The 26131-nt window shown below is 40.8% G+C and overlaps 2 protein-coding genes across 6 annotated transcripts in view; both read left to right on the forward strand.

The window, feature by feature from the left end:
* gstcd (glutathione S-transferase, C-terminal domain containing) overlaps positions 1-3294 on the forward strand; it is a 71027-nt gene extending 67733 nt beyond the window's left edge. Inside the window, exon 11 of one of the 2 annotated variants that reach the window (XM_078261584.1) lies at positions 2761-2851. Coding sequence is in view for 1 of the 2 variants with exons in the window: in XM_078261575.1 (XP_078117701.1) it covers positions 2761-2951 (191 nt within the window). In the remaining variant the exon portion in view is untranslated. Of the gene's footprint in view, positions 1-2760 lie in introns of both variants that reach the window. The other variant, XM_078261575.1, reaches the window with a different exon arrangement.
* A 3845-nt stretch (positions 3295-7139) lies between these two features.
* Positions 7140-26131, forward strand: part of npnta (nephronectin a) — a 60085-nt gene continuing 41093 nt past the window's right edge. For 2 of the 4 annotated variants that reach the window (XM_078261597.1, XM_078261615.1), the window contains exons 1-3: positions 7140-7507; positions 16970-17070; positions 23085-23135. In XM_078261597.1, the coding sequence (XP_078117723.1) occupies positions 7437-7507; positions 16970-17070; positions 23085-23135 (223 nt within the window). In that variant the 5' untranslated portion in view covers positions 7140-7436. The remainder of the gene's footprint in view (positions 7508-16969; positions 17071-23084; positions 23136-26131) is intronic. The other 2 variants (XM_078261606.1, XM_078261623.1) reach the window with 1 other exon arrangement.

Raw genomic sequence — 26131 nt, forward strand, 5'->3', positions numbered from 1 at the left:
GTTGGTAGATATGCCAACAGTACATTAGGGTTTCATAGGTTGCATTTTTTTTATGTATGTGACATTTTTTTGACATTATTTTATATAATTTGTTTGATTTTTGTTTTATTATTTTAGTCTATACAGTATTTCAATTTTACCATAGTTTAATGCTCTGTTACTCTTACCTATACTGTTTAACTATAAACAATCTGCAGTTTTTACTGCAAAATACAGTAAAAACCTAATTATATGAATCCTTGCCAAACATGTACCTCTCTTCACTTTGTAAAGTGTAATAATGTAATAATGTTAAAAAGAAATATATGTCTGAATATATATTATCTGGATTTAGTATTGCATTGCCTTAAAGCTTTAGTGTGTAACTTTTTGATATTCATAAACGTCTGATACATTCAAGCCATTGCCAAATGAGTTGCTAAAAAGCTAATGAAGACTATCAGCTCCACACAACTCCATCTGTATTTCTCAGTATGGCTATGTTCAGAAGATTGTGTCGTCCGGTGACTTTCCTGCGCAGAAGCTCGAGTGAAGACAATTACCTCTTCTGAAGAGTCCATCATGTTGTGGCGTGTGCGCGATCACCGAAGGCTTGTATCATGTGGACGCGCCGACAGTGTTGATGTCATTACTTAGAGTTCCTCATGGGGGTGACAGAAACTACGCACCATAGCTTTAAATACCCAATATCAGTTAGGCTTTACTTATAATGTTTTTGTAAACAATGTTAACTTTAGGGACTTTGCTTTATAAACTGTAAGCCTTTTTACTCACCCCGTGAGTTCCATTCATTCATTCTGGTCGGTGTTTACATCCCGCCGCAGGCCAACGTGCAGGTCACACAGCGCATGCTCGCCGACCAGATACTGTGCGTGGAGCGGACCAACCCGGACTCCCTTCCCTAGTTATTGTCCTTGGGAGACTTTAACATAGAAAACCTTACTCATATACTACCTAAATATAGACAGCATATTAAATGCCCGACCAGAGAGGAGAACATTCTGGATCACTGTTACACCACAGTCAGGGATGCTTATCACACCGTCCCCCGTGCTGCATCTGACCACGTCATGGTCCACCTGATCCCCGCCTACAGGCAGAAACTTAAGCTCTGCAAACCTGTAGTGAGGACATCAAGGAAGTGGATCAGTGTAGCTGTGGAGCATCTCCAGACGTGTTTGGACTCTACTGACTGGGATGTGTTCAGGACTTCTACCAACAGTCTGGATGAGTACACAGAGGCTGTGACGTCATACATCAGCTTCTGTGAGGACTGCAATGTTCCATCGTGCACCAGGGTGAGTTTCAACAATGACAAACCCTGGTTCACAGCCAACCTCAGAAGGTTAAGGTTGGATAAGGCAGAGGCGTTCAGGAGTGGGGACAAAGACAGACTTAAAGAAGCAAAGTACAAATTTAGCAAGGCGGTGAAAGAGGCTAAACAACGGTACTCTGAGAAACTCCAAAACCAGTTCTCAGCGAACGACTCTGCTTCTGTATGGAGAGGGCTCAAACAGATCACCAGCTTCAAGCCCAAAGTCTCCCACTCCACCAACGACCTTAACGAGTTCTGCTGTCGCTTTGATGGACAATGGGTCAGTCCTGTAACCATCCCCCTCAACACCTCCCAACAAAGGGTCTTCCCTGATACCATCCCCTGCGACACCTCCCAACAGCTCCAGCTACAGTGCATCACCTCCACCTCCCCCACCTTAAAGGTCCCCCCTTCCACCTCCCCACCCACCTCAGTGACGACTCTCTCCATCAATGAGGAAGACGTCAACAGACTGTTCAGGAGACAGAACCCCAGGAAAGCTGCTGGACCGGATGCTGTCTCCCCATCCAGCTTGAAGCACTGTGCTGATCAGCTGTCTCCAGTGTTCACAGACATTTTCGACACCTCACTGGAGACATGCCACGTGCCAGCCTGCTTCAAGTCCTCAACAATCATCCCTGTTCCCAAGAACCGCTTCTACACAGCCATTATTGAGTTCATCCTCACATCTTCCATCACCATCTGGTACGCTGCTAGCACAGCCAAGGACAAGGGCAGACTGCAGCGTGTCATTCGGTCAGCTGAGAAGGTGATTGGCTGCAATCTGCCACCGCTCCAGGACCTTTACACCACCAGGACTCTGAAGCATGCTGAAAAGATTGTGGCTGACCCCTCCCACCCCGGCAACAAACTCTTTGAGCCACGCCCCTCTGGCAGGAGGCTGAGGTCCATCAGGACCAAAACCTCACATCACAAGGACAGTTTTTTCCCCTCCGCCACTAGCCTTATTAACAAGGCCCTGGAAACCACCCTGACTCTCTCCACACCCCACCTCTGGCTCTACATGCCACTCTACTTAATCTGCTCTTTTTATCTTAATTCTTACTCTCTTATTTTTAATACATTCTGTGTGTGTGTGTGTGTGTGTGTGTGTGTGTGTGTGTGTGTGTGTGTGTATATATATATATATATATATATATATACTTATATTGTTTGTTCTGTTTAACCTGTTGGTTTAACTTATTTTAGAGAATGTGTGACATGCACCTACAACACCAAAACTTTCTGATTCTGATTGTAGTGCTATCATTTTGAAAAGTCTCACATTATAAAATAAAAGGCATTTTTATTTTTAGGCATTATTTTGTTCATACCTGTAGCTACCAACACGAGAATTGTAAGGAAATGTCTGTTTCTTTAGTAAATGCTTAAAACTGGATAATTTAGTTTTTGGAGGATAAAATAATTTTTCTGTACCACTGCAGGTAAACAGTGTATGGGCCTCGTAGACCTGGATCGCTTGTGGGCAGCAGAGACTCATGGGTACTCAGTGCGGGTGATGACCATGGAGCCTGAAAGCTGTTCGCCGAAGAACAACATGCTGGTGGGAAGGCCGCCGCACAAGAGTGGACTGGAAGTCGGTGCTAGCCAACTGGAAGCACTGGTGCATAATTAGGACTGCAAGCACTGTTGCACAGCAGATCATCTTCATTGCGGTCAGGATTTGATAAAGTACCCAAACTCTGTGGCTGCTGGCTGTTTCATCATGGTGCTGAGAATACAACTATTTTCTACCGACCCTAAACATTTTCTTTTTAATTCTTTTTAAAAAGCCCTTTTGTAAGAAACAGCCTTGGAAAATAAAAGAGAAGTTTTCTCATTATTTCTGGACTACCAAAAGTCTAAAATCTCTTTCAGACTGACATTAAAGGTGTGTTGTGATTTTTGATGCGATCACTTGTTTAATGCGCTCAGTAATTGGACGCTTAGTTGTAGTAAAAACTCCAGCCTCTCACCAACTGCTTCGTTGCGTTTGTGTCTTTGCCTAAATTGTGTGATCAAGCTGTCAGCGTAAACAGAAGCAGCAGGAATTACACACCCACATGCTGTTTTTGCAAATAGTCTGTATAAGGCCTTCTGTGATATAACTCAGCAGTCACCTTTCTCTGTTCCCTCTGTTGTTGGTATTAAGTGAAGAATTCAGAAATTCAGTGCTAAAAGTCATCTGCACTTGAAGATCAGATGGAGAATTATCATTATCTACCGTGTGTGTGTGTGTGTGTGTGTGTGTGTGTGAGTGATGACAGAGAGAGGGGGATATAGAAAGAGAGAAATAAAATATAGCATTTGCCATTGTTCTACAGAGAAAGTGATCATTCCTCATAAAGAATGAATGTGAATATGGTATGCATGCAGTAATATGTTCAGCCGCAATGCATATTTTATGATGCTCGCAAAAAGGGCAGTGTGCTTGATTAGATGCACATTCAATTGCCTTGTAGCTGAAAATCACACAATACACTCCGTATTTCCAAACCTGAATACTTTAGGCACACTCTAGCCCCTTTAAGCTTTCATTCCTCCAGGTTAAAGTGGTCATCAGTTTCTCTGAAAAATCCTGTGTTGTCACCTTTGACAGTGTATCACGGCTCCTTGAGAAATCAGGGGAGGTAGCCGGAGAGCCAGTTTTCTTGCTCACACTAAAGGGATAGACGAGAAAGGTGCAGGCTTTTCCAGCGCCGGGCTCATCTGAATTCAGTCAGCAGAGTCAATCTATCCCGAGGCGAATGGCCAGACACTGCTCCTTCCAAGGACCGGAATTATTTCAAAAGGAGAAGTCTGACTCCCTGTTCATGTTTGTGGCTCTGCACAAGTGTACATTATAGAAATTCATAGGCATAGAAAGAGAGAGAGAGTAGGTGTCACTACTTAAAGCTTGCATGAGAGATAGGAGAATATTGAGGTGTGAAGTAGGTCGATTTAACCCAAACACTTTGGGATGGGACTAAAAAAGACTCTTTGTTTAGAGAAAGTAGGTGAGATATCTGAGCTTATTTCTATGTAAATACACAGTGGTCCTTTACTAATGGTCAGCCTTGTGAAGCCTTTCTATGAGTACAGATAAGAGTCAGTGATACTGGCATTGTTTGTGTGTGTGTCATCATGGCAAACTGTTGTCAAGACACCTACTGTAGCGGGAACTGCCACGGAGGCGGTTTTGACTACTTTGCCAGGTGTAAAATGCACTCACAAAACTATACAGGTGTGTAGATTCAAGATTCAAAATCCTTTATTAATCCCACAATGGGGAAATTCACACTGTTGCAGCAGCAGGGAAAGGGGAAAAAAAATACAAGACACTCTAAACTGATATTAAAATGAAGGACGAGTTTCAAAATGGGTGTTGTCGGACCACACCCATTTTCAAACTCGCAGAGGGGCCGGAAGTAGGGGGGTAGGAAGTAGGGAATGGCTCCCCCACTCTGGCCTCTGGTCCGATGTGGCGTTGCGGCTGGAGTGATCCTATCACAAGATAGTCTCTAGTATTATTATGTATTATTAACTGATGGACATCAATAGAAAATTTGACAAGATGTGAGATGGACACGGAAATAAAACGTATATACATAATAGATTTAATCAATGAGTAGTATTTATGTATATGCTGATAGTAAGGGTTTGATATAATCATTGCTTAACACTGATGTAAAACTCAGAGGACATATCTTCAATATTTGTGCAAGTTTAAAAAAGCAGCTCTGACCTGAACAATTTGTTGCAGCAGAAAACCTCTAGGAATGGTGCTTTCACTGTTTAATTAACTTCAGTTATTACTTGTAATTAAAACTCATCTCTAGGTTTTCAACGTTATTACACTGGCAGTTTTATGGCCGTTTGTCGGCAACAGTTCGTTGCTCCATATTTGGTGTCCCTCCCTGTTGGTATGAATTGTCCCTTTTGACAAACAGTAACCTTGTTTGTTCAGTTACTAAAACAGGCACTCATATAAAATACAAGCCCTGATGGAATGGATACAAGGGGCCTCTGCTGCCCTTTTAATTAAATATCATGCTTTTATATCTACTGTTTAACATGCATTACCATGACATTTTCATTTCACTTGTATATTTTTTCTAATGAACAACGTTGAGCATAATTATGAAAGTTGGGAATAACAACAAATGATTATGCACACATTTCATCTTTGGTTGCTACAGCAGGTCCCAGCTGCTGTTAGTTTGCACACCCTAATGTTGTAATCTTTCCCCTGATGCTTCTCACATCTGTTGTCACCTTATATATCCCCAGTTTAGGATTCCCCTGCTTGTATTCTATTTTTGTGTTCATTTTCTACTTTAGTCTGCTATAGCAGTCTGTTTTTTCATTTACCCCTGGTAGTTGACAGCATGTTTTGTGGATTATCCAGAGTAATTTAGACATTTCTAGAAAAGACATGTTTATTTATTTTTTTTAATACTTCAAGCACCACAATGGTTCTTAACTTATCATTTCCTTGGACGTTTCCTGGAACTGGCACTAAATATAGGTAAATTACTGTAGATTCAGTGTTCGGGAGCTCATTCCAATGACTTAGTTCAAATTAATTTCTAATAAAGGGTACACAGTACACAGCATGAGCTGAAAATGCTAAATTAATCTGACATTTGTCTAAAAACAATCATACAATAAAACATATAAGAGAATCTGTTTAAATTGAACTTGATTTGAGTTAGATAGGCTACCACTTGGAATATAGTGAGACAAAATTGTGTTTGGGTGATCTGACATATGAAGTTTCATATGATCAGTCTTAGTTCTCCACAACATATTATTGGTAATGTATCATTTAGAGGATCTGCATAACCCGTAATTTGTTTTTAAATGTAATAAATTATCATGGAATCACATTATCACAGTCCAGTCATGGAAACAATGTGATTAATAGTTTAATTATACACATTTCTCCGATCAGTAGATGTATTATCAAATCGGTGACGGGGCGTAACAAGGCAGCAATGCCATGTATCAAAAGCAGTAATCATATCAAACCTTCATCTCATCCATCTCCTGCTCTATTAGGCTACTGGAAATGATGGCGTTTTAGGATTATTTTATTTTATACTTTATAATTTTGCCCCCAGACAGGAAATGCAATTCACCAGACTTTTTAATATGAAGTGCTGCCTTTGAGTCAGGCAGGAGATAATTGGTTCCAGACTTGACCTTTTGTTGAAGAATGGAAATAGCCTAATAAAGCCCCAGCAATTTCATATAGGGTGCATCAAATTGTCAAGATGTGCAAAGTATGACTCCTAATAAAGATATCGGCACATTCTTCCAACTACATTGACATACGCTTGTTTTGTTGGGCTACCCATAAAATTCTCATTCCCAACCTCTGAAAGAGAGAAAAAAATATGTGACACAAAGCAGAAACAGATCTAGTATCTAGAATCAATATACCAACAGATATTTCAATCAAAAGCCATACCACGAAGTGCTTTTATTTACAATAATTACAGGTCCAACTAATGTCAAACCACACATTTTGTTGTTTGTGTAGTTTATCTTGGACTCTCCAGATGTACCTTCAGTAATTCCCACTGCATTGTCTTTACCGTGTGAGCAACATCTACCTGGGTGGCCGAAGCACCTGCGTGTCTCAGCAGGCTATGCAATTAATGAAGGCATTTCCGAAGCATGCGCGGCACGGAGCTGCGGCTGGAGGCTCTTCGTCTTGGCTGTACAGGTCACGACGTTACATGTGAAGTCCCACACGTGCGGCTGGCTGGACATCCGCAGTGTTTTTACCGCTCGTTATTTAAAAGACTGGAGGCGAGGTCTAACTGCAGTGGGTGCTGACGAGAGAGAGAGAGAGAGAGAGAGAGAGAGAGAGAGAGAGAGAGAGAGAGAGAGAGACCCGCTCTACACGCACACTCATCGGGGTCACTCTACTTCCAATAAGCGGACTGATTTCCACTCCCGTATCTCCTGAATATCGCACATGGACAGTCTGACGGACGCCAGCAGACATTGACTACCTGTGCACCTTCAGCGTGCGTCACACAAACTCGTCTAATTGTTTCCTCCGCGGTTTCCTACCCGGTGATTTTGGATTACGGAGAATAACAAGCGGCGTGGGCGCGTAACTCCCCAAATCATGGATTTATGGATAAAGTTGACGTTGTTGTGCAGCTGCTGCTTTGGAGCAAGTGCAGACTTTGATGGCAGGTAAGGGCACATGGTTGAAATAACAGTGATTTTGATTAAGAGCCTGCATTACAGTTCAATCCATTTATAGGCTGTTTCTGCAAAAAAAAAAACTGCGCCTTTGGTTAAAGATAGCGTACTGAAGTGGTTGCAAACTGAAGCATTATTTTAAGATAATCCAAACTGCAAAACTCAAATTAGATGTGAGTGAAAACATGTTGCTCCTGTGAAATGACGTGCGCTAAAATGCACTGTGAGTATACTGAGTTGTGTATCATCCTAACTTTTATTCTGACGAAAACAGTAATAAGCCAAGTGGTTTTGCGCCTCGGAGCGCACACATTCTGTTACAGCAGACGCAGTTTTTTCCATGTGCAGACATCGCACCAAGCGGTTCTTGTCTCGTGCAGATATCAGGCTGATTATAAAGTGATGTGACAGCACGTTGCTTGGTGCTTCATGTTCAAACACGAGTCTGATGAAGTATGTAAAGACAGAGGTGTGGAGACGTGCCAGACCCCAAAGAATGCATGTGTCCGAGATTTCGATCTGCCTATAGGTGCATCTGAGTTATAAACATGATAGATGCTTTATTGTTTTCATTTTAATTTTTTACAACCAAGCATCATACAACTAAGTAATGTAGGAACACTGGAACAAGTATAGAAAAACATATTTCTAAATTGTTTGTGGAAAAAGTAATTGCACCATTCATGTTCATTGGCAGAATGCTAATTTGTAGGACTATTTAAAGAGTGCTTTTACAGTTTGAAGAGTTGTGTAAAATCGACACTATATTCCATATTCCATATCTTATTGTGTGTCATATTGTGATGGATTTCTAGAGCTCAGAATAAAATTGGACTAAAGACCATCCAAACAATGAGAGAGTTACACAAACAGAGTCCTACTGCCAAATTTCCTACATCTCCAACAGAGAACGCAGCCAAGCATTGTACTTTATTTCCCCTCATGTATCTCTGTCAGACAGGCTCAGCCACAAAGCAAGATCCTCTCTCATGTTTCACAAATGAATGAAAACACTTTTGAAGATTATTGGAGGTAATTGTGTAAAGAATAGTGTGCAGGCATTTCAAAAAGCCCTTTGAGACTGACTGCCATTCCACCTGCTTGTTGATAGATTTTGACATTTGGAGGTATTATAGCCGTTTTTTTTTTCCTCCTCAGCTTTTTCAACTTTGTTTTCTGCTGCTGTGTTCAGAAGTATTTCAGAAGAAGCGATTTGGATATTAGTTTTTAGCAAGAAGTAAAAGTGTGTGTGACAGTGAGAATGACGGAGAGGGCAGAAATGTGACAGGAAATTTGAGTTGAGCATTTGCAAGCACATACAATATTATTGTTATTTATGACTTCTTTTTTTTCTTAATCACCATGGCTGATGTCTGTGTGACAGATCGTGGTCTGATGAGATGTGTAGGGCTTTAATTTTCATTTCACGCATTGCCTTTGTGTAATCATCATTTACTTTAACCTAGCAGCAGCATATTGTACATTATTAACATCCCTGCTGATGGAGTGGCTTGTCACCACGGCCATAATTTGCCAATTTTTATGGGTATAAACTTGCCTGGCCCTGAGTCTCTGCCTCAATATTAATTCATTGAGAGAATATCCCCTGAGACTGAGCACAAGCAAAAAAGCCATTTATTACCTGCTCTCTCTTACTTATTGCCTTTTTGAGAGCTATCCTAACAGGCTTATCCATCTAGTCCTTAAGGGTCCTTCACAGGCAAAATTGGCAAGATAATTTTGTTCTCCCATAGCTGCACATAATATGCTTACCTGCAAATCTGTCGCTAAAAACATTGTGCCTTTGCAATTGTTGTTGTCACTCTTTATTCCAACCAAGGACTCAAGGACAGCCGGTTTCATGTCATGTTACATAGCAGCCTAAATACATACACACATACAGTAGAGGATATTCTTCCCTAGTGATGTCACTAAATTGTTAAGTCCAATGCAGCCAAGCAGCACATACCAGACCTCCTCAGTAATAATCCGAAGCCATGGACTGGTGCCAGGTTATGTTGGCGTTGTAATTTCAGACCCACATTTGGGCTTTCAGAGGTTGGGAATAAGACTTTTATAGGTAGCCCAACAAGCAGTATGAAGTTAAAAGAAAGAATACATTTCTAGTTTTCTCAGTGTTTAACATCTAGCGTATGTCAATGTAGTAATGAAGAATGTGCCAATATCTTTATTAGGAGTCATAGAAGAGATTTAAAGCGTAACCTTGCCATATGTTTTCTGAGAGTGAACAATAAGACTCCAAGGACTCTCTGTTCAGTGTTGTCTTTTATTGAGAAACATGCATTCAAGTGCTGTACCTCACTAAACAAACTGAAACTGAAAACTCAGCAGACCGCACTCCAGTTTATGAGTAACATAACATCTCTTTCTGCTTTTTTGTTGCATCATTTTCACTGAGCAAGTGTAAGTGCTACATGGACAATGAAACCTATTACTACCAGTGGTTACCATAACAAAGTCTTTAGTCATATGTGATTTAAGTAAACCAGCATAGACGTGTTGCTCAGTTCAGGGACGTAGCACAAAATTCTGGGCCCTGTAGAAGGCCTTTTCTATGGGCGCCTCCCCGCATCCACAGCTCTTCATTCTAGAATCTTTTTGGGTCCTCCTCACATGAGGGCCCTGGGTACTCAGTCCCCTTTTCCCCCCCAGTCCGACGCCCCTGGCTCAGTCCTTTTATACAAAGAAAGAAAGAGTGAGAATAGCTCACAAAAAAGAGTTGTAGCAAGGTCAGGTGGCTTGTTGGCAGAGTCTGCTTCACAATACACTCTGTCACAAGACACTTGTGCCGGAGTTGATTCTGTGGAAATTTGTGAGGTTGTAGTCTATGGGGTTAAATCCCACAGTTATGAACCCACTGAGGACAGCAGAGTCGCTGCCTTTCTTTTGCTGCAGAAAGCCTTTTCAGGCTGTTCGTACTTTCAAGTGATTCAATCTAGCAATGTCGTACTTTCAAGTGATTAATTCCCTTAAAACTAATCTTCTAAGCACTTGAATTGCAGCACTGAACATGCTTTTAGCTGTTTGTTTGGAAAGAGTGCATTTAACTATTGTTGACAACATCTACCTTCTGTTCCTGCCGAGGTTTAATGCACTAGGACGAAAAGTTCTGCCAAAGCAATGTAACATAATGTAAAATAACCTTCTCCATTGCGGTATATTGTAAGGTGTTTCCAACATTTGGCTCCTCTACAGAAGTTAAATGAGATGGACATCTTTCAATACGGTGCTCTATTGAAGTGTGTCAACGCACAGCCTGAAAAGTGCCACAAAACTGAGTCAACACAAATTCCTACATCAGAAGTGTTAACAAAGACATTTTAGTAGTAGTGTTTATTGGAGCGCTATTGTGTTGCATTGCATTACATCATACAGGTGCTTGTTATTCTTCTGGTCACTCAGTAAATACCTTCCACTGTCTTCTTTGTATAGAAAAGCATTTTTTTTTTTTTAAATTGGCCGGCTGATTTACCTCAGATATTTGTCAATATCCCACATGGTGCTGTGTGTTAATGTGATAGACTTGGCACGCTGCGTGCAGATCTGGCAGCGCTTGCAGCCGAGGTGGTTCATTCACAAGCTCGTGCCTTTAGCTGAGCCTGGCAGGTCCGAGCAAGTCTTTCACACCAAGGTGCTACAAATGCAGCAATCAACATCTATGGGTGTTTGTGAGAGAAATCAGTCACGCTTTGCATGCTTCAGTATGGATGGATGATGGATAGATAGATTAAATTACATACCTTCACAGTCCCGATTCTCACGCTGCACCTCACACTGCTCTTCTGAGCGATGGACTGACTAGTCTTCACTGTCAGGCTCGGCCAGCTCTGTATCCATTAGTAAAACAATGGAAGAAGGATGGCGTCCCCATAGTGAATATCAACCTCTCAGGTTCTCCTGGAACAACCTTGTCTGATAGTGTGTGCTTGAGAGGAAGGGTGTCACAAGGCATGGCGTGAAGGGTAATAATTATCTGCTCGAGTTCCTTCAAGGCTTAGTGTAATTTAGCATCAGTATTCAGAGCCCCAGGGTAATAAATATAGGTATTATGCTCGAGTCCATTTGATATGCCAGCTCTCTGTTAAGTAGAATATCACTGGGGACAAGATGTATCTAAAAAAGTGCAGTGCAGTGTCACTGTAACTCTCATTATTGATTGAGAGTCACTGTAATTGTCAAGCCTTAATATATGTTCTAAGAAAATGTGTATTTGACATTGCTCCAGAGTTGGTGTGATGAGTAGGTGAGCTGGTGAATTGTATTAAACCCTCAGTTTTAAGTTCAGAGCGCGTTACGGTGCACAACTGCCTCCGGCTAAATTCAGCATGAAGAGAGGACTGAGAGACGCACTGGGAACATGAAACTGGATTTTATTTGTGTGTGAGTGTGTTTTATTTATGAGTATGTAGGAGAAAGCACAAGAGGGAAATATTTGATTCAATATTTTGTTGTTAAAATCCTCTGAGCAAACAAAATATCAGCTCTACAACATTATCATACTGGAAAAACTACAAATCTTAGATTCGATTGTCATAATAGACCATTGACTTTTTTTGGTTTGGGTTTTTTTATGGCCTTATCTCCCTTTTTCAATTATGATCCCCGAACCCAAGTTGATGTTCACAAATTGCTTGTTTTATGGCAACTGTCCATATATATATATATATATATATATATATATATATATATATATATATATATATATCTTCAATTTACCATAATAGAGGACTGAGAGAACCAATAAATAATTTCATTTGAACAGTAGCAACCAGTGAATTTTTCGCTCTTAACTGAGGGACAAAATAATGGGAATGCCAAATTAGGACATTTCCATCACATGACTTTCAAGTACTAAAGTCACACAAGATGACTACATTGGCCAGTGAAGTTAAAGCTAATTAGCTGCATACTCTGTATCAGTTCTCTAGACATCTGGCAGTCAACATACTGTTAGATGTGATTTTCAAAGCAACTTGTGGAAATATAAAGAATTCCAAAGATACTGGCAGAATAACAAGCAACAGTCATACATTTGCTGATTTGTTTTGATGGTGCAAAATAAAATAAAAAATCAGTTTCTAGATTGAGAGACCAAGGAACAAGATCGGTGCTATGGCAGAGTTTCTGGTATTTGAAAATAACTTAACTTTATAAGTACAATGACTGTAAAGAAGACAAAACGTTGCCTGTTGACTGAACATTTTAACGGAGCTCTAGAATTCAAAATACCAGTTTAACCCACAGAATATTTTTGAACTGTTTGTAGGTGTATCTGGCATGCGCAGCATTCCGCTGGGAGTCATCAGGTGCAATGATTACTTAGTAATGTCATATAACGGCAAAGGAATATAAGACCATTAGGTTATAAAGGAGCAGATGCACACATATCAGCATACACTCTTCCCACATGATGCCTCTATATTCTAAGATGATAATTACTGGATGCTAGGAATAAATCAAAGAGCGCATGTCTACAAGAACATCAGGATGAAAACACCAGATTTAAATACCACTGAAATGTCATTGGAGCTTGTCAGATGTATTTTTAAAGCTGCCAATTTTGCAAAGATGGTCTTGTTTACAATATGGAGGGACCGCATATGTCATATTTGGACATGTGTATGTATGTGTGTGTGTGTGTGTGTGTGTGTGTGTGTGTGTGTGTGTGTGGGTGCATGCCACTTGCAGAAATAGTGGCACCTAAACCTGGCTGCTGTCCAGACCCTCTCCTTCTGTTTGGTTTTGGTTCTCTTTCGTTTACTTTCCTCCTTCCCTTTCCTTTTCATTTTATTTCCTTTAGTCTCTTTAATTTCCTTTTTCCATTTACTTTCCTCTCCTCTCCTCTCCTCTCTCCTACTTTGTGTTCCCTTGCCTGACTGCCTCCCTGCTTTTCAGGCAGCAGACAAACATTTTCCCTGGATCTGCCAGTCTCACTTAGCATCCATCTGGGTTTTTTCTCCAGTGAGGTGATTGGCAGCGGGGGCAAGCATTAACATTTTCACATCTTGGCATAGAGACACTAACAGGCAGGGATGTGGCAAAGGATGTGCCTTGAATATTGAGCAACAGCCTCACTCTCTCATCAAGACACAAAAGAAAGCATCAGTTGTGTAAAGGAAGATATCTAGAGAATTCCTTCTTCTCTTTTGTAACTGGAATAACAGTGTTTTAACTAATAAACTGCATAGTCAGTTCAGGTAATGCAAAACTCTCATGTGCTTAAGACCTCTTTTACAGTAATGATAATGAAAGACCAGTCTCAGTGCTGAAGGAGATATATCTAGAATTATTCTATGTAATGTCTTTTATCTGGACCCTGAGTCATAAAAGTTTCTACTGACTTTTTATTCTTCGCTAGAATTTTGGTAACATCTCAGATAGGGCTGAACGATTTTTGAAAATAATCTAATTGCGATGTTTTCCCCCAAATATTATATTATTATATATTCGATTATTTTTTTAAGCTCTTTGTCTTCTGTATTATTCAACAAAGACAAACAATAAATAATTTTATAGTATGAACAACACACAATTACACACTAGACAGTTAAATAAGTAAAAATATAGTATATAATATAGTGTGTACACACGTGTATTTTTTTACAGTGCACCTCCAGCCCCTCCCCCTCGTGAAGTTGTGTGCCGTGTGCGTGACACTGTCAACGTTGCACTTGCTCAGAGAGGCTATCGTTACGTTAGCTAGTTGCTGGTGTTCTTGCCGTGGGATTAACTGTACTAATAAAACTGTTGAAAAACCGCGGCCATGCTGCTGTGAAAGCTCCCCGAACGTCATTTATCAGTCTGATTGTTACCCCTCTCAGTGGCAGCTCCTCCACTCTATATATTTATAACGGAGCTAACCGCTAACCGCTAATCAGAGCTAATCGTTGCTAACCGAGCCTTCAGTTCTGCGTCCCTGTATTCATTAACTGCATGTATGGACTCAAACCCGAATAAAACCCTTCATTTTATTAAAATGGCTGTAAAAGTTTTAAACTACAACTCAGAGTTGTCTGAATGACAGACATCTGCTCAAGGTACGGCCAAAGAATTTCTAATAAGGGAAGAAGTTCCACTCTCTCGTTACTTCCGGCTTCTGAACTGGTTGCAGTTCCACCAGAGTTCCATATAGGGGGCGCTCACAGGCCAGTGCAGAATGAATGGGACTCTATGGAGCTATACCCCTCAAAATCCACTTTTCTCAGGATATAATTTTTTGTCTAGTAATTTGAATGTTGCATTCGAAAGGGGAGGCTAAGAAAATACACACTGCTGGGTGTTAGATTTTTTTTAAAGTGGCTTTTTTGTTCTAAAAAGCCTTTTAAAATGCCAATGACGTCATACACATAAACGACCAGAGATACTGCTTTACGGCAAGCTCTGAGTCGCTTCCTTTGTTCTCTCGATTCGACATCGGCATCGACAACACAGCTGACAGGTTAGGCTCTCCCTGTTAATACACGTGCTAGAAAGAGGTTTGCTAATGTTTTAAAGACCACGCCGAAATATTCACTCTGACATTCTGGTTCTGCTTTGGATGCCGTCAAGCGGGATCTCCGATCGTAATCAGTCCTTCACTGACCAATCAGCATTCATTAGCAGAATGCTAGCGTGTTATGGGCAACAACGACTCAACCTGTAAGTAATCGAAAGGACACAAGTACTCGTTCATTCAACTTTTGACCTATAATCCATGTTGAACTTGCAAAAACTACAATCAAATCTGAGATTTCTCAACGACAATCAGGCGAAAGAGACAAATTTAGCCGTCTAGCTCCATAGAGTCCCATTCATTTAGCACTGGACCGCGATCACCCCCAGTGGAACTCTGGTGGAACTGCAACCAAATTCGGTACAATGGGGCTGAATAGGGAGTGGAACGGCTTTCCGTAGACGGGCTTTGGTACGGCGAAGTGTTAGCATGCTAAGTTGCTGGTTTCTCTGCGGAGTGCAGACTGATTTGCTCTCGCGAGTCATGTGACCAAATCGCAGCCTTTGCGATTAGGAAATCGCGTTTTAACATATTGCGATATTATCGCAAATGCAATTAATCGTTCAGCCCTAATCTCAGAGTCAGGCACTCAAAGTATGCGGCTTGGATTTTCATCAGTATCCTTAAATGGACTCATCCCTTTGCTCTATTCTCTCCTTAAATATGTGAGAGCCTTGGTACAGATAAAAAGGTAATCCACATGGCACTGTCTGCCAAGAAGCTATTTCTCGCTCTGAGCAGAATAGAACATGGTGTAACAAAAACATACGGCTGTAATTTCTCTTAGAGGAATTGCAGTGGTTTGGAAATAACCTCTATACACACTAATACCTGCATGTTCTCCATGTAGCAGGACTGATATTATCTTCCACTGTCATGATATTGCCTGATAGATTCTTTAAACACATGGTACAGTGACACGTGCTCTATACATGTGTTAATGTAATAGATGGAGATAGGAAACATATTGTGTTTTCAAGGGCACCAGGCAGTACATATAGCTTCTTATCTGATTCACAAGCCTTATAATGAACACAACGGTAATGTGGTCTGCTCAGATGTCAGTGTCAGTGGTGCACTGATGCACACTGAAGGCTACATTCAAATCGGGTCTGGCAGGCTTTCAACACAGGTCTCCAGTTTGAGTCAAACTGGAGACCTGTGTTGAAAGCAATACAACTGATAGCACATCAGATCACGTTGGTTTGTGCAATGTCTGATGTGCTATGAGTTTTATTTTTATGACACAAAGATAATCTGCTGTAGGGAAGTAATGAAACCTTTAACACCCTGAGAAAATATAGAGTGAGTTTTATATTCAATATTCAAGTTCAAGCAAACATGTCAAACATTTCCTGGTCCCAGCTTCTCTAATGTGAATATGTGCTGCTGTTCTTTGTCTTACGTGATAGTAAATTGGTTGTCTTTGCATTTTGGAACATTGGTCAGATTAAAAAATTTTATCGAAAGATGTCCCCTTGGGTTCTGGGAAAGTTCAATAGGCATTTTCACTATTTTCTGACATACTCCAATATAGTACGTGACCGAATTTTGGACTTTCAGTGCTTTTGAAGAGCTATTATATACTTAAAAACACAGAACACATTAGTCAAGTAAACTTAGTTTTATTAACCCAAAATCACAAATTTGCCTTAAAGGGCTTTACAATCTGTACAACATGCAACACTTTTTTTTTTTCAGACAAGGACAACCCCCCCCCACCACACACACACACACACACACACACACACACACACACACACACACACACACACACACAGACACACACACTTTATACTAGTCTGTTCTCTCCACAGCAGGAAAATGACATGAATCATGTGAACTCTTTGAAGCCTCTCTCCAAACAACGTTGAAAAGAACCCTGCTTTTCATTAAGACATTTTAATTGGCTGTGAACTAATTATGTCATCCCCTCACAGGTGGCCACGGCAGATGGCCTCGTCCACTGGCCTGTGTCGATACGGAGCCAGGGTGGACTGCTGCTGGGGATGGACACGCCGTTCCTGGGGTCACTGCCAGCGTGAGTGCCACCATGCCTGCTGCTGCTGCTGGGGGCAAACAGGGCTAACAAGGTTGTGAGGTTTCAAGCTGGGGTCAAAGATGCTATTAGACACAGGAGATGCTGCAGCACTACCACTATAGTAACCGGAGGCTCGGGGAAGCACACACACACACACACACACACACACACACACACACACACACACACACACACACACACACACACACACACACACACAGTCACAACAGAAACACATCCAGCTAATGGTGCATCACACCTGGGACAATCTTTGACTAAAGATCGATTGTAATGGCTGGTGGGACCGGAGGAAAGGCTGACATTTATATTCACACTGCTGGTGGCCATAATGAGGGAGAGACTGTAGCTGCAGGTGGATACATTCAAGGGTAGATGGGAGATTGAGTATAGATTACGTGCATAAACAAGCCAGTTCATGCTGCCAGAACAAGTGGTGTGAACATCCATGGTGTTGTCAGGTGTACAGACCTCAACTGATCTTTATATTCAGCAACGCCACTTAGAGGATTCCAAGGATGTGTCCTGTCATGACCACACGCCATGAACTGTATAAAGTATTAACACGTCACATGTCCGACATATTAACATTACATTACATGTCATTTAGCTGACACTTTTATCCAAAGCGACTTACAATTGCTATATATCAGAGGTCGGACACCTCTGGAGCAACTAGGGGTTAAGTGTCTTGCTCAGGGACACATTGGTTGACCCCATAACATTGTGTAAAGATCCTCTGCTCTCCTGTAATGCTACCCAGGAAGGTGTGAATATACTAACATGGGTTTCATATCTGGCCACCAAATCCTCTGCATGGCTTGGTGCCTGTGCTGGTATAGCTGCTACTTTGCTGTGGGGGTTTAATCAAGAAAGGGTTAACACAGAAATAGGGGTTAACAAAGCAGGAACCTAGCAACAAGAAACTTGAAGTTGTAGTTAGACATTTTGGGATACTTTTTGGTTTCCTTCCCAAGAGATAGATGAGAAAATCAATTCCACTCCCATATCTGTCTGATAAATATGAAGGTACAGCCAACATTCGATTAGCTTAACATGATGACTGCAACCTGGGCAGGGGCATAGCCCAAAATTCTGGGCCCTGTAGAAAGGCATTCTCTATGGGCCCCTCCCCACATCCGCAGCTATTCATTCTAGCATCTTTTTGGGCCCTCCTTAAATGAGCGCCCTGGGTACTCAGTCCACTTTCCACCCCCAGTCCAACACCCCTGAACCTGGGGGAAACAGTTGGGTAGCTCTGTCCAAAGGTAAAAATATAAAGAGGCACGGGTAGGTGCTTTGGACAGAGCCAGGCTAGCTGTTTCCCTCTGTTTACGGTCAGTAGCTATATATTTACAGAGAGTGTGAATTCAATCTTCTCATTTAACTCGGCAAAACAAGGGATTAAGTGTATTTCTTGTAAAACTGTTGCTTTAACATGTTGCCATTGTCACAGGTTCTGGTTCTCGTTTCCACTATTAGTTCCACTAAAGTTCCAAATATTGTCAGGGAGTGCAGGCAGTGTTGTCAGTTGTGATTGGTCAAGCCAATGCGTCAACAAACACAAGAACACAGCAGTAACATTACACTAATGTGACCACTTGTTGGACAAACAAGGCAAAGTTTGTATTGTAGCTTTCAAACGTTTATCCTTCAACTTCAACTTCTCTCCACTTTCTAATGTTTGCTATCCTTTTTTGGATAGAAACTCATTTCCCAACTCACATAAAAGTGACAGAAAATCAATGTCAGGATTAGTGCCACTTCTTCTATTGTTGTCTGTCCCAAAACTGAAAAACCACAATGTCGTCTGTCCCCTTTTTAATCACTATATCCAAAGTTGTTGTTGTTGTCTTTTCAGCGAAGCATACTGTATCTAAAATGTTGAGATTAGTGAAACACAGTGGAAACAAAAAGTAGAACCTAGCACCAAAGCCTTTGAAGTTTTTAAATTTGACTTTATTGGAAGCTTCATGTTATGGGTTGTTAAGTTCCTGCTGGGGAAAAAGGTTCAAAACTCTGCATGTCGGTTCTGGCCGCTTTATTTATAGCTTGTTAAAATATATTTTTTTAATCCACTCATTTTGTGTTTTTCATTGCTGAAATGACCATATGTTAATGATGTTCTCATGTATTGAAGCTCATCATGCCATGCTATAGCTGACCTTTTGTTTATTTATTGTATTTTGTATGTGTTTTGTGGAAAATATGTCACACACTGCTTGTTGGGCCCAAAGGTCTGAGCTGCTGCATCTAAAATATTTCTGTATTTGCTGGGTTTAGCAGTTCACTCCAATTGTAAGTAAAAGTGGCAGAGTGCCATCTTTTCTCTTGATGTTGGAGTGCACTGCAAGATTTCTCATTTTGCTCTGGAGAACGCAAACAGTATTACTTGAGTTCACGGCTTTAGTGTTTTGTATTCCTTTTAGCTCAGCCAGATTAACCTCAGGTCTTTGCAAGACAAATCTGCTTTTTACCCACTTCACGCTTCATCTCTATTATAAACAAAATATATTTTATTCTTACATAAACACTTGGAGTCAAAAAACAAACAATTTATGCTAATAGTTTATGTGACAGAGCTAGACTCGTAGCTTCAGGAGGGCTGTTTCATGGTTGAAAATTAGAGGGATAGAGTTTGTTCAAAAAACCTCCTACCTTTTCCCAAGGCCTTGACATTTGAACTACACAATCTGTGCTGGAATTATTTAGGCAAAAGCAGCACCGTTTCACTCAGACAGCTCAATTGTCTATTTGATAGTGTTTGTTTGAACTTGGGGCCAGGACTCAGCAGTAATCCTGGCAGGAGTCCGCAGTCTCAATGCCCAATACCTCCCAGTGCATCTATACTGGGCTCCCTGCCTTTACAGCTTCCCAGACAATTCAAGGCGGGATAGATGCAGGTTTTGGATGAGGCCAAGGAAGACAAAGATGACTTTGTTATGATAGAAGCCTAGATTAGGGGGCAAGACATGATTCATGTACAGTACTCATATTTTACGCACTTAAAACCCAAACAATAATGGCCACAACACAGGCCGTAGTGTAGTTACGGTTCCACATTTTATAATAAATCAAACACAGTCAAATTAAAAAAGACACATTTGCATCAATTACTCGAGCCAAACAGCAGTGTGTGAACCTGTTTTCTTTGTTATTCTGGAGTCCCACATGTTCCATGTTGAGCCAAAAGTATGAGCTAAGTTTGAGCTTAACCATCATATGGAGTACTTTCACTTTTTTTATTTCAACAAAACCAAATCTGCTCTGTGAATAAAATCGGTGAATGCTTGCCTTAATGCTCCTGCCCATGTGCACAACTCAAATCCATTCCGACTGCAATCAGTATTCCTTCAAGTCAGTAAGGTGGTGATTTAAACCTTAGAGGAGGGAGGTGGAAGGTTTGGGAAAGAAAGGACGTCGGTATGTGTGTGAGAGGATGCAGTCAGTACAGATTTCAGGTCTTGGTAAAAAAAAAAAAAAAATGTGGCGATAGAAGAGATTAGATTGGAGCTATAGGATTGTGGTTTTCTCAGTGATGGGTTTGTGAGACTTCCCTCAAAGAATGAGAAACTTAATGGATCGACATTTAATGCTCCCAGAACTGAAAGAGTGAGGGAGAGAGGACAGAAAGGACTAAAGGTGGAGAAAGTAAAAAATCCTGAGCTGTAAGGGAAATGGTTCAGAGGTAAGGAGTTAGAGATGATTGCTGCTGGAGTGGAGGGGGGGGGGGGGACGTCAGGAGAGGTAGAGGAGTGAGGAAACCAGGCAGATGGAGAGAGAGAGAGAGAGAGAGAGAGAGAGAGAGAGAGAGAGAGAGGAGCTTTAGATTTAAAGTAGACCGAAGCTCCACTTATAATGTTCTGACAGGCCATCCGGCAGGCAGAGCCACACTTGAAGCTACTTATTCTAACCAGCTGCCATCATGAACATGTTACTGCCACTGTGAGCATTTGAACATTTGCATTGTCAGTGTAATACAGTTAACAGTAATCATACTAAAAATACTTTTCATCTCTTCCACTTTTGATGAAGATGGAGAACTATCTAATCAACAAGTTGATCCCACTAGTGTTTGCATCCAAATAGTTTACTCAGCAGGAGCTTCAGTAATTTAATACATTTGATGCCAGGTGATACAAGACCTGCTGTGAGGTTGCTAATTTGAAACAAATATCATCCATATTAAATGTTCTAAAAAAACTGAATTATCTGGGCTTTTACCACGAAAATTAAGAAGGAACTGACTAAATAGATCGTAATTATACAGCCCGAGTTCACATTGCACAGTCCTTCACCTCACTTTGGGATTATGTCAACATTTATCGTCAATGCAGGCAGAAGTGCCCTTAAATATCAAGATGGAGAGTAAGAGTGTAAAGGTTGGGGTGGTGGATTCGGGTGCAGTGCCTCCCCCTTTCATGTAGGAGACAGAAGTCTGTGTCTAATAGTGAAAAAAAGGGAAGAAACAGGAAGAGCAACTGAGGAAGGATCCCTCTCCTGAGAGAGAGAGAGAGAGAGAGAGAGAGAGAGAGAGAGAGAGAGAGAGAGAGAGAGAGAGAGAGAGAGGAATCTCCTGGAGAACAGAGTTCCAGATCTAACAATCCAAGAATGTAATCTTGGCTTTTGCAGAATCGTCTAATATCAACATTCTTGTCTGGAGATATGGTTGGATTATATTCAGACGGATACTGTTGTCACAGAAATGAGGACTTGAAACTGGACTTGGACTTGACTGTTGTGAGACTTGCTTACTTCAGAGTTGGCTCCCCACAGACTTGACTTGGCTTGAGATTTGATTTTGAAAATAGTCAATTTAACAGTTGAGTTAACATTCAAATCAGGTTTGACCAGGTATAAGGCTGCAGAAACAGTTAAACATTAATAAGACATATACAAGCAGGCCTTGAATAGCCACACAGCTTTGATGTCTCAAAGGGCGTGACTTTTTTTTGGGATTAATTTAAGTCTTCAAAAAGACTTGAAACAGCTCTAGTAGAAAGACATACATTTATATTCCCTGCATTGCAAAGGAGCTGGGTCGAATATCACCCCCATATTAAATAGATCACACATTATACTTTCCTCAGCGGTCCTGGTGGATTCTACAAATCCACCGAGACTGGTATTTAGTTTGATTGAGTGCAGCCTTTGTTTCGACAAATAGTGTGGACAGGATTAAGGCAAGACTTTTGAATTGGTAATTTGAGCTAACAAGTGAGCGATGAAAGTATAAAAGTGATATCTCAGTTTGAGTAATTCACTTCATCATGATTGTCTGCTCCACTTTCTTTCATGATCACTAGACTGTAAAGGCCCGTATAAAAGTGGGCCTTTTTCATCTGCTTGAGGCAATAAGGTGAAAACAAAATTGCTTGTAATAATTAGAGGTAATATATTCGGGAATAAAAGGCACATGTTCAGATTTACTCGATACAATTCTGGCTTTAAAGGCACTTTTAAACAGTTCTGACCTAAAAATCTAATGTCGGTTCACAGTCAGGTAGCTCCAGCATTTATTTTTATATTGAAGAAACCAGAGCACCATGATTTACTTGATTGATATCAGTGGTGTTTTCATCTTTGAGCGCAGTGGTGTGATTTTAAGAGAGAATTATAATTTTACTGTTTCACAGTGTGTGAGAGAAAACTGCTTAATTCACTTCCATTTAGATGTGATAATAAGGAATATGTAAGTCAGAAATAAGAGAACATCCCCGGAGACAATGGTTTTATTCAGACCTCATTTTAATTTTAAACTCAATTGTAAATGCATTTAAAATGTGGAGTCTACCTCAAGGCAACTTGAAAATATGTGTGACTCCAGAACTCCAGACTGTGTGTGTGTGTGTGTTTTTTTTTCTTTTCTTCCAAGAATGTTTGCTTGTCAAATTGACCAGGCTATGTCCTCTAACATCATATTTATTTATTCATTTGTGCTCTCAATGACTAAACATTGCCTGCAACCTTTGTTTGTTTGGCTATCTGTTTTGCAGCTCTCTTCGCCTTAACTCACAGAGTAGCCGGGATAAGGTGCCAGCCCCAAGGTTAGATGCTCCACATGTTTCTTGAAGTGATCTTGCGCGACATGTATTGCTGGGGGCACATCCTCTGAATCCTGGGCTCACTCACTTATTTATAGAGCCAAGCCCACCCCACCAACTAACCCCTCACACCCCTTGGTAGCGGCCATCTTCCTCCCTCCGGCCTCACATCTACTGTATGCAAACAGCTTACACACACCACAGACCTGATTTCACCTGAAGCCGTGTCTTAACATGAATTATTCTGAAGTCCTTTAGTTTCATTAAGATTCAACCGCCCCTCTAGTCGACCCCTTAGAATACTAATGACACCCTTAAAGCTGAAATCCATAATGTTTTTGCAATTCATATATCAGTAATGTATCCAACTGTATGGTGCAGAGTAAAAACTGAGCGTTTTACTGTGGTTGGAGATGCTCTGCATGTGTAACTACATAGAAATCAGTCAGGTTGAAAGTGCCAATGCTATTATACTTCATCACTTGGGTAAATGAAATAATCACCATGGCATTACCCAGTTGATCAATGACTTTCACTGCATACAAATGAGATAAAATTAAACCCCAGAAACTAGTGGTCTGCCCTCTGTATATATAGTATGTATATGTTGACATTAGTCCTAAGCTATTTTAAGATGTCATCTTGGTCTGTGAGAACTTTTGAAACAATGAATTGATTAATTAACAAACAAAACAATCAGCGAATCAACCGATAATGAAATAATCATAACGAGCAGCCTTAGGTAATTACTTAGTTGATTGCAAGATGATGCAACTTGATTAAGTAACGATTTTCCCATCTTACTTAGATGAAGTCATGCATTGAACTATTATAAACATTGATACGCAATATCTGTGTCAATTAAAAAACAATACATCCCCTTGTGTTTACCATCAGGCATCCACGAACAGAAAATTAAAAAGAATCTGCCTCAGTATAGCAGCAGTATACTGTCCTGAGGACTGGCTGATGTAAAGCAGAGTGAAAATGTGTCATCACTCGGCATCTTTTGATGGTGTTCATGGAACGAGGGTCACACATGCTATGTTTGGCCTTCCAGCTGGTACGACCATTTTTAGTCCTCCGTGTCCTCTGCTGTGGTTAATGAACACTCGCCGTTTCCCTGATCTCTCTGCCAGGTCAGAGGCTTAAAAATAACCTCAGAGGCAAAGCCTGTTGATGGCCGCCTCTGATCCTGCTAATCAAATCTTCCCCCATGTAGGAAAATAACAAAACGCACTCCACTTAACTTCCCTCTAACTAACAATATTTTCATCTGCTGACCAGACCAAGGTCTAATAAACTCCTACTTCCAAAAAAGTACGATTCTTTTCCTTTTCCTCCAACGAATTGGGCCATTTTTAAATGGTAATTGTGAACTTTGAACTTTGACTGCTCTGTTTAACACCGGGTCATATCACAGGCCCCTCCAAGTGGTCTAACAATACTTTCTTTCTATTTGATTACGTAGCCCAATAAAGTGTAATGAGTATGGAGATGTTATCAACCCGAGTTAACGGATTCATCGCATACCTTTGTGCCTTTGAATTCAGTTTGAACAATGTTACAGACTGAAATCTGAGGAGCTAAAGATGTCCTCCCTGAATGTGTATGAATGGAAATTTCTGACATTGTAACTTGATTCTGAAAGTAGAGAGTGTTATTCAGCCCTTTTTTCAGTTTTTTTAGGTCTCTTAAAGCAGCTTTCACCTTATTTCTACCATTTATAAAAACAGTTATTGAAAGCATGAAGCACTTAGAGAGTGGATATCTCCACCAAGGCTGCACAATTCAATGTAGACATATCCAACGGCAACAAAATACCATCAAGTAAGTGTGCTATTCACACCACAAACTATGATCATGTTCAGACGCACAGCAAATAAAAGCAGGATCATCCTGCAAAACAGTTGAACTTACCTTAAAGACTAAGGATAAGATGCAGTGTTTTGGCCCTCTAATGAGCCTAAACAATCATGTATGTATTACCCAAACTGGACTTCCTGGATCATTTTTCATCTTCTCCCTGGTATCTGAAACATTACCAACACACCTTACACTTTCTGAGCTATCCTTTTAATAGTTATCCTGACAAACATGAGAAACCAAAAGCCAAATTATCTTTGTGGCTGTTGTTTGGGTGTAATATGTTTGGCATTACAGTGCTGAATTTGTAAATCAGGAGGAGCGGCACACAGGCTGCTGATCCAGCAGGTCAGGGGAAGAAAAAAAGTCACGAAACGCATCAAGCTCAAACCACAGTGTCTGGTGACAAACGACATCTAGATCCTGCTGGGCTAAAATTTAACAATAATGATATAATAAAGAATGCTTTGTGCAGCGCACAACAGGGGGAATTATAATAGACCATACTCATTTCACCGCACAACTCAAACACCCACTAGCTTAGCTGTAGGGCTTACATGTGTTGCATTCCCCCATTCATTGGCTTGATGCATCAATTATCTGTCACCATACTCATCATCTCCCTCCTAGTCAATCATCAACACTACACAGCAGAGAATAGTAATAAAAAACAATGCGTGCTTACCTTTCTTTGTCTGTCTAATCCCATTCAATTCGCAGTACTGTTAGCTCACATGCACAAAACTCACACGCTTCAGGCTTCACTGTGTAATGTGCGTGACATGAGTGATTAACGTCTCTCCAATCCAAAATAGGCAAGCAAGCGATTTACAATTAACTTCACTGGGAAATAAAAGAATGCCAGGACAGATAACATTAAATATTACACATTTATTCATAGATTTATAGGTACCAGAACCAATCAAATAGGTGCCGGTACCGATAGTCCCTGATCGTGTTCCGGCAGGATCCAGCACAACTGACACAACGATATATTAAACCCTACATCTGTATTGCCACACATAACACTACACCAGCACATCTTTCCAAATACACGACAACACTGGCTGGTGTGATAAGCACTCTCATCCAGAATCTCTCTCTACACACACATATGTACTGCCTCTTCCACC

The sequence above is a fragment of the Sander vitreus genome, chromosome 2, assembly GCF_031162955.1.
Source record: "Sander vitreus isolate 19-12246 chromosome 2, sanVit1, whole genome shotgun sequence".
In the NCBI taxonomy this organism is placed as follows: domain Eukaryota; kingdom Metazoa; phylum Chordata; class Actinopteri; order Perciformes; family Percidae; genus Sander; species Sander vitreus.